Here is a 13,838-nt window from a genome sequence, read left to right as displayed (position 1 = left end):
TTGTAAACCAGCATTTACTGTAATTAGAATAAAGTATCTGCTTCCCCCCCACAAAAAAGGGAAGTATAAATGCTACTGAAATAGTGCACAGGCTTGTCTTAACTAGTTCTGAAAGGTGGTGGGGTTTTTTTTGTTTGTTTGTTTTTTTTGTTTTTTTACTTCCCTTTTAGGATCTAAGGTTCAGCTGATACCTGCAACTGAGTATGAGTTGATAAACATACATATCTGAAAGGGCAAAGCAGCAGTTCTTCCTTCAATCATTAGCAGAACTCATCTTCATCTCAAAGCAGATTCTGATACTACAACCAAAAAAGGGTTATTCTGCATAGATTTATCCTCTTGCACAGTAAGAGAATATTATCTTCAACATTTACCATCTCATTCTTCTAAGGGAACTTAAAAAAAAAAAGTTTGCTACCTCAATAGTGGTACTTTCAGCAGAAATACGAAGTTGAGAAAAATGAGTGAACTGAGGTAATCACTAGAAGATTTTGATGAATTTCTTACACAGAACTRAACTGCAAACTAAGTTATTTCTCCAAAAAAAATTAAAATCACAGTAAACTATTTACTAATGTCAGCATGAGAATTCTTGAAATCAAGCAAGAAAGTTAGAGCTGCAAAAGATACAGAACAAATATTTTCAAAACACTTCCGTATCAACTCAGTGATCCAAAACATCTATCACATTCAGCATCATAAAGCTGCAGTCACAGTAAAATGGAGAATAGTGAAGTTTCAGTTCACCCACAGCAATTTCATAAAGGATGAAATTCATAAGGAGAACTGTTCACAAGCCAATGAGTGGTTTTGCACAGCAAAAGAGTACATTTCAGTATAACTGTTTCTTACATCAGACTTCTTTCTTTGACATCAGTTACATTTAGATGGCTCTTGAATAAAATGATCGGACTAAATTTCTATTTATCACTTAAAAAATGATTTAAATTTCAGATTTACACTGACAATGATTAATAAGACTTAGATAAGTAAGGACAGAGATTTTTGCTAGATGTTAGCTAGCTGGAGTCCATTCCTTGATCTTCTGCTTCTGGCTCAGGAGGATACAATTCATCCAAAATCAGTTCTGCAACAAGAAAATCACATTTCAAAAAGTCATTTTATGTTCAATATACTGTAAATATAGGCAAGATCTCTTTGCATTTTAAAGAAATACTGCCTGTAAAAGGTTACAGCAAATATCCTTTTTCAAAGGTCAGTGCTTTCTATTATCTTCTAAAACAACTTTTCAAAAGCTTCTTAATGTTGTAGATCAAGATGTTCAGTGCAAAGAGGTATTATATGTGTTTTGTCATAGAAATGTCTCCTTTCTACCTCATCCCCCTTTCTAAGGCCTACCTAAAGCAAGAAGAGAACTAACCTTGACAGTCACTTAAACTTAGCTATGAATTAAAAAACAGTAAAGACCATTTATTTTAGAAAAAGTTTTGACTACTGAAGAAATTAAAACTTAGTTTCTGTAAACTAATTTTAAAGAGATGCTAGGGCAAAAGCACAGTATTTTGTGATTTAATGCAGGAGCCTGAATGGTAACTGCAGGTTTGCAAAAACATGCATGCAGCACCACTGCACCACTRCATCAGATGCTGTTAAACTATTCTGGACTATTCCCAAGCACCACTAGGCAAGGTGTTAGGTGAAGTTCTAGAAGACCTCAGGACGCTCACTCTATGCAGTCAGCACAGCACAAACACGTGGCGCACTGTTCAGCATCTCCAAAAGAAGCTCTGCAGTCAGTATTGGTATGCTTGCATTAGCACAGCCTTTCTGATGCAAYGCTTGAACTAGTGCTGGAAGATTCATCACTGGTTCTAAATAAGGCCAGATACATTGTCTGACATCTGGTAGCAAACTAGAGCATAGGCTTCACACTAGCTTCAAGACRTGTATATAAATAATGCCATGACTGAAAACACGTGAGCTATGAAGAACAGAAGCAATTTCACCAGAGGCAATTGCTGTAGGAAGCAGGCACAGGAAATGCACAAAGCAAGAGGCAAATCCTGACAGTGCCTTTGCTAGAGAAGCTTTGGGGGAAATGGAGGAAGGGCAGGGGAGAGAAGAGGAAGACAGACAGATTCTATTTCAGGATGCGGGAAATAAAATGGGGGTAATGCTAGTTGGATACATGGAGTAATGATTTTTATCATGAGATAACATTTAATGCCGATTCTTAAGCTAAAAAAAAGCTGAAGCACAGAGTTTGATCAGATGGTAGGGGAATATTTGTGTGGAGAAAAGAAAGAGGAAAAAAAATATTAAAAGAACAGTGGGTCAGTGTAATGAAGTCTGAGGAACACTACACCATAGATTGCCCTCTCAGTCTAAGCAACAACCATCCACAGCATTTGGTACATGGTACTTGTTAAATGAGGAAAGGGGCACAAATGGAATTTCCCTTTCCTCAGTATTAAACAGAAAAAAAACATGTACATACAAGCAACCTATCATTTCACTAATTTTTACCTTCACAGGCACTCAATTTTTGAGTTTTTTTGAGAATGGCTCTTACACCAGGCATGGCTTGGTCATATTGATGGAGAACTTCCAAACAGTGTTCATGGAACAGTTTATCTTTCTGAGATAGGCTGTGTAAGAGTAAAACAGCATCTCGTAAAAATTGAACAATGTTTTCCTTATRTGTACACAGTGTGCTCTCAGACCTTCTAATCTTCATCCACTGTCTGTGTAACATTATAATTAGTGCCTTAACCACCTGAAAGAGGAAAAAAAAATCAACTCAGTGCACAAAATAAAATTACAACAGTGGAAAACTTATTACGATCTTTATTCATCAATCTTTTCAAACATCCAAGTTCTGTAATATTTTCTAGCAAGGAAAAGCAAGCCTTCCTGGAGAAGGCAGCTTTCAAAATACAGCACAATTCTGCTCCAGGGCAGCTAAAAAGAAGGGGGGGGCATAAAAATGTACTTTAACATTGTTAGGTGCATCTTGAAATTTTCAGTAGGTTAAAAATCAATAACTCTGGTGACATACCTCAAGATTACATTGGCAATCAGTACCAAGTAGTGAAACCGCTGGACTGGAACACCGCAAACACCTTGTCAGCAGTCTAAGCGTCTATTACAAAAACACGCAGATTGCATTACAGTGAGTACTAGGGTTCTGCAGAATTATCAAATAATTAAGCTGCAAATAAAGGGAAGTAGAAATGACATTTCATTACTAGTTTCAAAATTTTTTCTTTTYGTTAACAGTTGTTTCTTCCCCCTTACTCCCTTCAAAATATTGTTAACAAGTTTTCTAATGAAACTTTACAGCCATGGAAATTGCCTTACACTGAAACCTTTCCAGCTTTCTGGTGAGAAAGGCTGGCAAGTTGTGACAGGGCTTAACTCAGTGCACACAAATCATGTTTTACACTTTCCGAATATAACAATGCAGACATGCAGATAGTAAAAATAGTTTTAGGAAATGGTTCAAAATTATTTCAAACAAGAGTTAAGAGTGAAGCAAATGATAGATCCCCACAGAGCAGGTTGCTCCTGTCAGTACAAACTAAATACAAAAGCTGTTCTTCCTTTATTTAAAAAGCACAGCTATAGGGCAAGCTAGTATTTCACTAAACGCAATGAATATAATCATCAGTTGCCAGAGGCTGTCATTCATCCATTGTAACTCTTAAGATCAGAATTAAATAGTACAATCAAAACGAAACACAGATCTTGCTTCCTTTTACTCTTCTACCAATGTAAACGCAGAATAGTTTTGAACCTCTGACCTTGAAGATCTTTAACATTTCCAGCTATCTGAGGATGTTCCATGCTTTTTCAGTGACTTCTCTATGACTGCTCTGTCAGTGTATATGATAATGTCTTGAAGACATTATCTTCAACAATAGTTTGTTCCCAATTCTTTCAACAGCTGCTCTTGAAAGCAAATATAATCCCTTATTACAGAAGCCAACTAAGTTTTGGAAATGTTCTGTTTCAGTTGAACAGAGAACTTGTTTTCTTCAGTCAGTTTGGGCATTCCCTWGCTCCCTCACCAGCCCAAACAGGAAACAGCAGGAAGAAGCACTTGTACAAAAAGCTGTGGTTACCTCTTGTTCTAACTGAAGCCAAAGCATTTCAGATGCAGATTTATCTGGTCTTGATGTAATATACATGTACAGTGCAAGAAGAAGGCAGGTGTCTGAAATAGAGAGAGCTTTGTTCTTTTCCCAGGTGGTCAATTGTTTATGATAATAATTAATTTTGTCACAGAGAACAACATTACAGAAAATATGTAGAGTGCAGACTTTTTAAGCAGTGCTGAAGAAAGCACCATCTCTAAACTTCACATATGTGCTTGTGATAATATTCCCCTCCTTTACTGATAAGGAACTGGACAAGGACTGTTTGTCACACAGAGTACTGAAATCCGCAAGCTCATAATGTCATGAAGTGCAGATATCCTACAGAATGGAATTACCCATAACCTCCTCAAAAGCCCCTTTTCCCCCTCAACTTTTAATAAAATAAACGTGAATCTTGAAAATGTGTTTTGAAATCCACATGAGTGTCAAAAGCACTTTAGACAGACATTGGAAGATAAAATACTCTTCAAACAGTAACTGAAACTCAGGATTAGAAAGCAAGTTTTCACATAATGTTAGGGTTTATCTTTTTAGGTTTTAGTACAAATAAGCCTTGCTGCAAAGTATTACCTTTAGTCATGCTAACTAACCTTCAGCTGATAAAACTGTGTTAGACAATCTTTTACCTGAATGAGAACAAAGTTGAGCAACCAACATGTGGTGTTGAGCAGAAATAGAYAACAGTCTCACAGTCAGAAGGACAGCGTGCAAGGGTGTCTCTGGACACAGACAACGGAACAGTATCTGGTTATTAAATAAGTCCTGAAATCTTTAAAAGAAAATGAGAATTAGAAATGGGAAATGCACTGACAAGTTGAGATTAATTCACCATTTCTTGTACACAACATTATAATTTGTGCCTTTTTAGCCATTCAGAATATACCTGATCTCAAATTACAAGTCATAAATAAAAAGTAGTACAATGAAAAACATTTCCCATTACGTTTTCCAGTTAACTCTGTGGTTGCACATTAGACCATTATCAGGCAGAATTTACTTGCCAGAATGAAAGCCAAGTGTTTCAATTTCTTATGCATTTTACCAGTAATTGCAAAAAACCCAGCATGAATGTTATGTGTATTCTAATCAACTACATATGGCCTTAAGAAGTTTTCTTACTTTCAAGTTGCAACCATGCAATGAGGCAACAGCAACTGCTTAATATAAACATATAACCAAATTATGTCATTGATGTGGGGTAGTTATCAAATTCATGAGCAGTAAAGCACTGCAAAGATCCTCAGCTGCTGTTCTCCGATGATACTCTCCGATACGTGTCGCAACTTTCATGGTCATCTGCACAACCTAGTTTCAATAGACTAAAAACTACTAATCAATAAATGGCTTGAAATAATTTTAATGCCATTACTGACTTACTTTATTAGCAAGTCCATTGTTGAATTTTCAGCTAATTTCACCAAAACTTTTAGGCTTTGGTTTAGTATACTGTCAGTCTGGGAGCCTGCTGCAGCAGAAAAAGCTAAAACCTGAAGCAACTTTTTGAACAAAGAATGTTGAGCTTGATCATTATTAGGTTCATCTCGTGAAGCTGCATGTAGTCCTCTTTGTATCCTACTATCTTCTTTATTACCATGCTGATTATCACACAACATATTTTTGTCCATCTGGGAAACCTGTTCATTTCCAACAGCAGAGTCTCTTTCCACCTCAGAAGACAGCAATGTGTGAACAACATCCCAGCTATAAAATACCAAATAATAAAGAATGCCCAGAGATACAACTGTAGTTTCTTCAAGAGACAATCTGAAGTCCTCCTTACTTGATACCACATTTGCATTAGTTCTCGAAGAAACAACTGAATGGTTTCCACAAGAACCATTTAGTGACTTGTCCACAAATTGTACTGCTTGACAGTATGCACCAATATAGTGTTCTACCAATGGCAAGAGATGCACAGCGCCTCGGATCTTGCAACGTTTGAGGTGCATATACTCTCCACCACTTTCTGCTAGACTTCCTTCAGATGACCCTTCATCCATAGCAATCAAGTTCAATCCTGTTATTGCAAGTTTTTGAGCTTCTCTCAAGGATACAAGAGAAGCAATTTCTTCTCGAGTTGTCCTGATGCTGGGTATTCCTGTAGGCTTCCTAACCAAATAAAATTAAAAGAAGGGAAATACTTCAACAAAAGAAAAAGAGAGAACATAGCAAGTGTTCTTATACAAACACTTGAAATGTAAATTACCTATATTCTGAATCAAATATAGAATAGCTACAGTAGTAAGAGATGTCTGTTCTCAAAATACAATGTAAATTAAAAAACTCCTACTCCTTGATACCTGCATGGAAGAGCAATTTAAAAGCACTCTTAAGTGTTGTGCAAGTATTTAAGAATAGGCAGCTGAGTAACTTCACCAGTTCCTTAGAAAACAGACAAAGAAAAAAGATTACCTTGACCAGAGACTTTCAATATACATTTTCTATGTAATGTGTTGGGGAAAGGGGAAACCCTTCAATGACAAACCTGTCAAACTCCAGCTACAAAGGCCAAGCACATACCATAAAGCATATGCAGAAGCATATAAAAAAGACTTAACAGTAAGTAATGTTAGAAGACGGTATTACAAACCTATATTCAAAGGTCTCTTGCACCAGTAATTACAGAAAGAAAACATTTACAAGGTATCATCCTGTCATCTTGAATTTAATAAACTCTGCCTAAATGTTCAAGTGAACTTAAAAAAAAAAAAAAAAAATCAACAAAAGATGAATAGAGCAGATAAAAATAGGGTTTGTTCTCAAAATTTTTATATCCAATATTCATATTTAAAATGCTTAAAAAGGTCACTATAAATAAATATCTGGAGAAAAAAAATCACATATAATATAGACAAAAGATATAAACTCTACCCTTTCTTTCCAATCAGCTTTTCAATGATTTTCCTAGCTTTTAAGGAACTCATGATCAAGTTCAATATGCTTCCCTCGTTGCAATGCAAACTTCATGCTCTCAAACTGTTAATGATAGTAGCTGCTAACAGCCATTCTCAGGTTTTTCAAAACATGTTTCTATGCCTTCCTCTAATAAAAAAATAGTTTTAGTGTTGCTCGAATGTTTAATACCTACAATAATCAAAGATGCAGAATGGTGTTCCAATTTTTGCATCAAATGGCCTAATCAAAACAGCATTTAACATGTAACAGTAATGAGGTTTCTTACATGAAAGAAACATACAGGCCACTACTAAGAACATATCAGATAGTTTAAAAACAAAAATAAAAATATAACTTACGAATCCAAAAAGTTAGGCTGCAAGATAGCTCCTGGAAGAGCCTCAGAGTTACTGCTAAGAAGATGACAGAGCCCTAGTAAAGACCCAGGGACAATAGGCTGCTTCATCAGTGCATTTAGTAAGATAGAACCTGAAAGGATACATAATTGTCTTTGGAGAACCTTTACTGTCAACAGAAACAAAAATCATATTCCAAAAGATTAATCTTTTTTTTACAGCACACGCAATCTCAAAATCTTTTTAAATTAAAAAAGTCTGCTGTATTTCTCTACTTCTAATTAGAGAATGATTTTCAGAAATACTAAGATATGATGTAAATAGTAATCAGATTTAGAGATATATTACATTACAATTTCATATTCATAAGATATCTCAAGCCAAATGATTGCATAACCCAACTATCCTGATCACTTGCCCTACGTGTTCTGGTCCAGACCTTTAAAAAAAAAAAATACATATATATATATATATATATATATACGTGATGCGATTTTATTCTGAAATCAAAATGAAGTAGAACACTGAAAACTTCCTGGTGCTGACTGTTATAAATGTTCCTCTATTGCTTTTATTTATATAAAAATATATGTATTTTTCCTGTTTTATATTTATTTACAATAAAAAGCAAGATAACAGTCATATAGAAAGAGCCAACCTTATAATAACCAAATACTTTTTGATCCGTATAGTTCTATAAAACAAAAACCTAGCCAACTATTTGCTCCATACAATAACAATGTAACAATGTTGTTAGGAGGCAAGATAATAATACAATCTGAAATGTTTTACTGTAAAATCACAATATTCAAACCAATAAAGAGACTAGTTCAAAACCACCATTCTGTGTAGTGATGTTGTACACAGCAGGCTCCTCAGTATCACACAGTTGCTCCTCAGAAATGCTCATTGCTTCTGTATTAAGAGATTAAGTTACCTTGAGTGTTTGGTTTATGTACAGCGCTGTAGCATTTTTTTTTTCCCATTGCTTCTTGCTTCACAGGTAAAACTTCAGGATGAGGTATCTTGCTCTCTAAAAGAAATAGTAATAATAATTCTAATATTAGAACAAGAGTGTTTAAAAATCTGTATCTATGCTTTATACACATCCAATTAACCATTCTTGTGATAGACAGCAGACCACTGAAGACATTTATTTTGTTAAACTCAGTGATGGCAAACTTATACTAGAGTTAAGAGCTGTGTGGCAAACAGAATTAATTACTCTGCAAAATAAATTAGAAAGCTGACTAAAATTTCACCTTTACTGCTGAATGTTTTATAGATTCTTCAGTACCATTGCTCTCTACTTTTCTTTTAGGAAAAAAAACCCTAAAGCTGACTTCCCACAACTAGCAGAGGTTTACAGAATTATTGTAGTTAAAAATAAAAATAAATTTCTCAAAACCCTCAGTAGGTTTGAAGATTTGAAGATTATTTAATCTTTCAATCAGCTACATCCATCACACTTACCACCCAGAACTACGACCCAAAGCCTTGCTTGAGAAACAAGCTTGTAGAGAAGAAAAAAAAATCGTGTTTTTCAAAAAAATAGACATATCGAGTGTAGGTAGCAGGGGGTCATCTCTGTTGAAGCAGTGGTCTGAAGTGAATAGCAACAGTTACACCTCAAAGCTATTGGAGTTTTTTTGGTTTTGTTTTTAAGAGTTGATGTTGCTCACACAGTTAATACACATAAAAGAGTAGATGAATAAACTRTTTCAGTTCCTTCTTTTGACATGGCTAAATATATACCACTTACAATAAACTGCCAAAAAAGGTCTGCTTATTAAAGCCAAAATGTGATAATAAACAAATCTGTAATTTGATCAGCAGTCCTGTTCAAGAAATAGGCAAATTATTTTCAGTTCTTCTTTCTTCAGTGAGAAAGGCAGGCATCAATTTCAATATTTAAGTTCATCACTTAATAAAGGGAAGTTGCTCACTACAACCCACATATATTTCATTGCTGACATCTTGGCATCTGGTATATTGGTGTTTACCAAGGCATGAAGTAAGAGCACATTGATGCAATTTTCAGTCATAGCTATTTAACATCAATTGCTACAGAACAGAAAGAAATTTAAGCAAAGACAAATTAAAACAAAACTTTTGCTTTTTTCTACAATTAAGTTATTGAAACCATTTAGTCACATCSTATGAAGAAAAATATAAGCCAGAATTTCATATATATATAACTTGAAATATTTGTTGCTACATATCAGTTTACCTTCCTTTACCAAAGAACTCTGGACAAACAGATTTCCCGAAGAACAGGATGGTCTAGCGGACATTTCAGCATTGAAAGATTCTTTTGTAGGAAAAGATCTTTTTCCAGGCTGTGGAGAACATCCTTCTGATTTCACTGGGACTGCAAGATTTTTTTTAGGACTAAAATAAAAATCAAATGCTCTGATAAAACTATTATTTTTTTGAATTATTTTGTTAGACAATAAACAATGATCTGTTTAAAAAAAATAATATCGCAAAAGCTATTAAGGTATTTCACTGTACACTCAAGAAGAAAACTGAAGACATGAACTATTTTAAAATTTTGTTAATAKCTTATAATCCACAAAACCAGATTCTTCACAACAAAAATAAATTATTTCAGCTGTATAAACAATAAAATATCTTAACTGTATAAATACATTTAGGGAAAGATCACAGAACATTTTATTTGAAAAAAGCTTCATCTTTTGTACTGCAAGATGTTCAATTCAGAGTACACAACAGGGATCGTAATGTACTGGAACATCTCAGTTTCTTTAGAAGTATTCCAGAAAGGAAAACCTGGGGTCCTGGAGAACTAAGTCTAGCTCTCAAATTTTAAGAATACATCTATCAAATGTCTTAAGATCCATGAATCACAAGGCAAGGAGAAATTGTCCATACAAATTAGTCCAAGATAAGGAGGAAGTTGGATGTTCTTTCTGTTCCCTAAGGGAACAGAAAGGGCCTCAGAAGCTCTGAGAACTAGCTCAGTGAAACAACAGAGGAATTGCAAAACAAATCAGCCCACAAAACAATCAGAAAATCATAAACAAATGTGCTTTGTAAATTCAGAGCTAATCAGATGAGTAGAGAGTCAGAGAAGAACAGTGCAGTTGTAATACTAGAAGAACTCAGAAGTTTACATTCTAACAGTTTTCTGTATTTTGGGAAACAGTAACTGTTCTTCATTTTTCTGAAAGAGCCTGGTAAAACGGAACATCTTTCAAGTAAAACACTTAGTACTACAGCGAAAAAAAAGTTTCTTTGAATAAAATTAACAAGAACTGAAGGACTAATCTGGACAGTGTTTTATGTTTTTCAGGCTTCAGATGTGTTGAAGCATACATCTGATGAATATATGTTGAATTCATAAGTATGTGCAGCAAAGTGACAAGCTTTTTTCCTCTGTATTTGTGCCATAGACACATGGAAGACTCTCTGAGCAAGTTCCATGGAGGTCAAAAGACTTTTTTGTATTTTTTTCAAGAAAACAGAACTAAGAGCTACATGAAGACAGAAAACATCTGTAACACTAAGCCCACATATTGAAAAGAAGCACACAAATTCCATTTTCCAAAATTAATACCTTGGCGTTAAAACAGTTTGAGCAACAAGCCTACTTCTTTCGCAGTTCTGAAGTCGTGTTCTTAACTCATTCATTTCTGCGTCTTTGAACTGCAACTCTGACTGCAGTGACATTAACTGAAAGATGAAATAAAAAGCATGGTTTTACTCTTACAGAATCAGTTAGTGGTGTCACAACTGCAGAACAAGCAGAATTATCATAAATTTTCAACATTACCACCTGCTTTCTGTGATCTCTGCATAGGATCTCCAAGTGTATGTACTTACAACCAAGTGTCAAAGTTAAGGCAAAAAGTATATGACCTGTTGTGGTATATCAAGTAATAGGCAGATCATGATTATAAAGAGGCTGTAAACAGCAGAGTAAATGGCACATTAGCAGCCACTGTCCTCTTCAGCCCTTTGAGAAAGATGACGGCAATAGGAACAGCAAKCAGATGATCAGAGTCATAGAGTGTATGCTGTCCAATCTCTCCATTTTAAAATATGTTCTAATTGTAGTGTTCTGGGAATTGCTTAAAAAAAAAGAGAAAAAACTTCTGCCACTTTAAATTTGTTCTTTTATTTTGGTAGAAGAAAAACTTCAGAAAGTTCTTACGTTTTCTTCTAGATAACAAAGCATACACATTTTTGAAATTTCATACAAATGCCCTTCCTTTGACTAAATGGCCTGTGACTTCATTAAGTCATAAAACTACCTTCTGCATGTGATGTATAGGTAATTGATACAGTTGCATACCTTTTTGGAGAACTCTTTTTCTTTTTCACTTAGGGCCTGAGATTTTTCCTGTTCCAACAGCATATATGATTTTTTCTGTTCCTCTATAGCATACTCCATCTGCTGCATTGAGTCTCGCAAAATTTTAATTTCTCCATTTTTAGTAAGAATTTCATCTTGCATTTCTTTCAGCTGCAAACAGATAAATTTCAACAGACCATGTYTTTAACCAAAAGTATGGATTTGCATCATTATCTCTATGGTTGAAAGTTAAGTTTATTTTTACTTTCTACAGAGAAAATGCTTCTATAACCAGTTCRGACATTCTGCAGTGTTGCTTCTAATCTGTTTCTCATTAAATCAGACTCAACTCCCATTTTCTCTAACAGAATTATAARATGACAGCAAAGGTATACGTGCTTATTCCATCCCAATAGGCCTCAGAGAGCGTTCTCATCCTCCACAATTAAATTCCTTYTTTGAAAAGCATTCCAGTCATACAACATTCTATTTACTGTTTGGATGATAACAATGATAAACTAACTATAAATCTCATCTAAAATAGCACCCAATAACCACACTGTCCTAAGACAAACTACCACCCCCGGACAGCATCTTCATGACATATATACTCTCCAATATTCTCCAAACAGACACGATCACTCAGAAACAGGTTATGCTTAAGCATAACCTTCTCAAATCTTTAAGTTTCACAAAACAACTTTTGCTGACTAGCTCAATGGACAARTAGAGAAGAATAGATCTGACAAAAAAAAAGGAAGAAGAACTGACGAATCAGTGTTTGCTAATCTAAAATGACCAGGAAATAAAATATTGCTCTCACTCTTAACAGTGCTAGAGCTGGTTATAGAATTAAGCTTTTTATATGCATTGATATGCATTGCTTCGAAGATTACAAAATAACTTGATTAGAAAGAAATACTTGCAACCAAACGCATCCTGCCTTTCAATTAGCTGTATCAGAAAGAGGTGATATTCAGCTTTATAGCAAGGAATCTAAAGGGAAAGTGAGGACATTGCTAACCTTTTGCTTAATTTCTTCATGCTGTGTTTGTAATACTTCAAACTGGAATGCATCTTTAATCAGACTATCTTCTGTACTGCTTCCTGTTGCAGAAAAAGAGAGGCACGAATGAAGTACATCACTGATGATTTAACATCTTAAAATTTTGTTACTAACCATCACACACTTTTCAATATTTTAAAAATATTTTGTCCCTAAAAACAGTTAAGTTGCACACATCTAATCATGACAGTAACGTTATTACTGCCTGTGCACGAGTTTTGGAAAATAGAAAATCCTTCCCCCCACAACCATTTCTAGTATCTTAACACATAAGAACATATACAAAATCACCTGACAGTAACTGCAAGTATTTCCTCCAAGTTAATTTAGTTATTGTAGACTGCATGAGTAAGGGTTAACAGAACTTTCTGATCCAGAGAGATTATAAATATTTGCAGTGCTAACGCTTACTTACAGGATTTAAGTTCCCAGTATGGTATTTATGAACAAGAGATTATTCTTTTTAAGGAGCAAGTATATTCAAAAATCAATTGTTAATATGAAACGTATTAGGCATTTTCTAGTGAAAGTTAACGGTTAGGAATAAAACAGTCTGATGGCCAACACGCACAGCGCTATACATGATCCTTAAAACACATTAAAGGTTTGTGAAATGTGCCTAACGCAGGATATCAACATTGCAGGTAAGCATTATCACACATATTAGCATTACCAGAAAGTAAGTTCCTGGTACGTTTTTCTTAATGCTGTCTTACTGCTTAGACATTAACGGTTCAAGTCTTTAACTATTTCCTTAAACATACGCTTTACCGCCGCGAAGCTTTGACAACCAAACTCTCTTTTGCAATAAACGGAAGCAACTCCTAAGCAGACGAGAAACAGCTTCTCAAGGCTGCGACAGTGCAAAGCGGCTCCAGGAACCCCAGCGAGGGCAGCCACCGAGCTGCCCCTGACCGACACGAGCAAGCGGCGGGGCGCGGAGACGCCGGGGCCCAACCGCAGCGCGGCGCCCGGCCCCCGCACGCCCCCACCTTTCCTCCGCCCGCCGCCGCCGCCGTCGCCCCAGGGCCTGCCCGCCGCCGGCTGCTGGCTGACGCTGCCCAAGGCGAAGGAGGCCCTCG

At 35.5% G+C, this 13,838-nt stretch overlaps 1 protein-coding gene across 1 annotated transcript; it reads right to left on the bottom strand.

Annotated features, from left to right (window-relative positions):
- On the bottom strand, nt 1–13,833 carry ATRIP (ATR interacting protein; the record flags this gene model as incomplete). The annotated part of the gene is made up of 13 exons (XM_085302564.1): nt 1–1,087; nt 2,488–2,737; nt 3,020–3,103; nt 4,086–4,177; nt 4,748–4,890; nt 5,499–6,230; nt 7,376–7,505; nt 8,310–8,405; nt 9,603–9,763; nt 10,953–11,068; nt 11,691–11,861; nt 12,715–12,797; nt 13,749–13,833. Coding segments are annotated over 13 exons (2,211 nt in total), but the record flags the coding sequence as incomplete, so codon positions are not given.
- Nucleotides 13,834–13,838: the final 5 nt, after the last annotated feature.

Source organism: Rhea americana, unplaced genomic scaffold (assembly GCF_003343005.1).
Source record: "Rhea americana isolate MKP2758 unplaced genomic scaffold, rheAme1 scaffold_19, whole genome shotgun sequence".
Taxonomy (NCBI): domain Eukaryota; kingdom Metazoa; phylum Chordata; class Aves; order Rheiformes; family Rheidae; genus Rhea; species Rhea americana.
This window is presented reverse-complemented; position numbering and strand designations above follow the sequence as displayed.